The sequence below is a fragment of the Pinus tabuliformis genome, chromosome 2_2, assembly GCF_031772625.1.
Source record: "Pinus tabuliformis cultivar Carrire ecotype Pingquan chromosome 2_2, CPIR1, whole genome shotgun sequence".
NCBI lineage: Eukaryota > Viridiplantae > Streptophyta > Pinopsida > Pinales > Pinaceae > Pinus > Pinus tabuliformis.
In genome coordinates this window covers 753955827-753958508 of record NC_142300.1, presented here as the reverse complement: position 1 = coordinate 753958508, position 2682 = coordinate 753955827, and the positions used below count along the sequence as shown (strand labels likewise).

Genomic DNA, 2682 nt, shown 5'->3' with positions numbered 1-2682 from the left:
CTGCCCAGAGAAACCTACTACAAATTCTTTTTATTTTCTCCAGTATCCCTTTTGGTACCCAAGTTAAAGCTGCCCAGTAAACCGGCATGGCTAAAAGCACTGCTTTGATTAGGGTCAATCTCCCTGCTCTGGACAGCCATTTGTAGCTCCAATGCGCAATTCTGGATTCTATTTTGGCTATCAACCAGTTCCAGTCTTCTTTCCTGTATGCGTTAGGCTTCAGCCAAAAGCCTAAGTACTTAAAAGACACATCCATATTGCATATATCAAAAGGAAAAGATGAAAGGATCTGTACTTTCTCTTGTCTGTTTAAACCTTCCTGAATTATCTGAGATCTTCTGTAATTTATGCACATTCCTGTTGCTTTCGAGAAAAGATAAAAAATGAGTTTTAATTCCTTTATTTCATTTGAGGTTCCATTTGAGAATACCAAAATATCGTCAACAAAAAGAAGATGGGATATGAACATATTTACCGCCACTTCTATCCCTTTTACCTTGCCTTCCCTTTTGGCCTTTTTAATCAGCTGGCTTAGTCCTTCAACAGCTAATAGGAAAAGCAGGGGTGACAAGGGGCATCCTTGCCTCAAGCCTCTCTGTCCTTTGAAGAAAGAAGTGGCTGCCCCGTTTATGAGGACCGCATAACTGACATTTGAAAAGCAGCCCATGATCCAACTGATAAAATCCACTTTGAAGCCTAAATGGGTTAAAAGCAGCCTGAGATAATTCCAGTTAATTCTATCATATGCTTTTGTTAAGTCAATTTTTATTACCACTCCCTTCATGTTCTTCTGCTTAACACTGTGCAAGGTCTCCTGCGCCATGCCTATAGCTTCATGTATCTGTCGCCCATTTAGAAACCCAAATTGTTCACTGGATATGCATCTTGTCAATATCGGCTTTAAGGGAATCGCAATCACTTTGGAAATAATCTTGTAAATACTATTGCATAGTGAAATGGGCCTGAAGTCTTCAAATGTTTCAGGGTTTTCCTTTTTAGGGATGAGGGCTATAAAAGTTGCATTAAACGGACTGTATACCTCTCCCTTTCTTCTAGATTCATCAACCACCTCAGTTATCTCATAACCTATCACATCGAAAAAATGTTGGAAAAGCTCAATGGTCCACCCATCCAGACCTGGGCTTTTGTCTTTGGCCATTGATTTGATGACATAGCTCACTTCTTCCTGAGTGACTTCGCTCATCAGTTCCTCTGCTTCTTCCCCTTCCACATACCGAGAAAAACATTGAGCGGTCTTGATTATTTCAACGATTGTAATCTCTCCTTGGTCTGAATACAAGCTTTTGAAGTGCCTTTGCCCAAGCGCTGAAAGGGACTCAAACGTCTTTATCTCCCTACCCTCTTCATTCTTGAGGTTCTAGATAGTGTTTACAGATTTCCTTCCTTTTGCATAGTTATGGAAGAATTTCGTGTTTTCATCCCCTGACTTAAGCCAAATCGCTCTGCTCTTTAGTCTCCATTCCTCCTCTCTTGCCAAAAGTATTTGGGATTGGCGCTTTTCCAGGGAAAGGATCTTCTCTTTTGATTCTTGAGTTGCATAACTATCCTCTTCTGTGCTTTCCAACCTTTGCAATTCTTCTGTGATCCTAGATAAGTCTTCATTCTGTTTCTGCTTCTTGTCTTTTTCCCATTCAATAGTAGCTTTCTTTAGTTTCTTTAAGTTTTCCATAAACAGATACCCCTTGTCCTCGGTTGTATTCCTGTCTGGGTGTTGCCATGTTTCTTTGAATAGATTTTCAAAGGATTCCTCTTGCAGCCATGTAGCGTTGAACTTGAAAGGAGCTGTCGGCTTAAATGGAGGCCTGGATATTTCTAGAGAGATTGGAAAGTGATCCGAGAGTCCTCCCTCTTTGACCCATTGTCTGAACAGGGACACTCTGGAGGATAACTCTTTGTTTATAAGGAAGCGGTCCAGGCGTTTTGCAACTCTTGCTTCTCCTACTCTTTTGTTCCTCCACATCGGCTTGATCTTGATTGGATTTGCATCTATCAAGTTGTTAGAGATTAAAAGATTGTGAAAAAAGTCTGAGAGTGAGTCCTCTCTGGCTGTTGGGCCCCATGCCTCTGCCCTACCAATTGAGAAATTCAAATCTCCACCCAAAATTAGATTTTTGTCTTTCACCACCGATTTTGACAGAAATTTTGTCCAAAAGGATACTCTTCCCTGACAAGGCCCATAGATATTAGTCAAAGTTAAGGGGAATGCGAATTCTGGGGACTGAAATTCAATGCCCATTGCATGCTTCATACCCCATTGATTTGTAATCTTTAATTTCCCTTTCCTGTACCCTACCGCCATACCTCCTGAGTGTCCTACTGAGTCAATAGCTGAGAAATGCCAGCCCGGTAAAAGGGAATTCAGTGCAGCTTCTACTTCTACACCCTTCCCCAAAGTTTCCTGTAGTAAGAAGATGTCCGCCTTTGAATTTAAAATCATCTCCCTGAGCGCCAGTTTTTTGGGTTTACTGGCTAAACCCCTACAATTCCAGGATGAGAAAATCATTTTAAACCGTTGTCATGGGCCTACACTGCTCTAAGTGCCCCGAAAATTGATTGTTGTTTACCATCAGCTACGTCATGTTTTTCTTTGACTTGGGCCTTGGAAAGATTTGATTTCCTTCCTCTAGGCTTCCTTTTTGAACACTGAGCAGAGGACTGGCC

General features: G+C 41.4%; 1 protein-coding gene across 1 annotated transcript; it reads right to left on the bottom strand.

Moving 5' to 3' along the window:
• Positions 1 to 1378: 1378 nt before the first annotated feature.
• On the bottom strand, positions 1379 to 2458 carry LOC149194889 (uncharacterized). Its single transcript, XM_089407834.1, has one exon. It carries the CDS (start codon positions 2456 to 2458, stop codon positions 1379 to 1381), a length of 1080 nt encoding a protein of 359 aa, XP_089263960.1.
• Between the last annotated feature and the right edge of the window lie 224 nt (positions 2459 to 2682).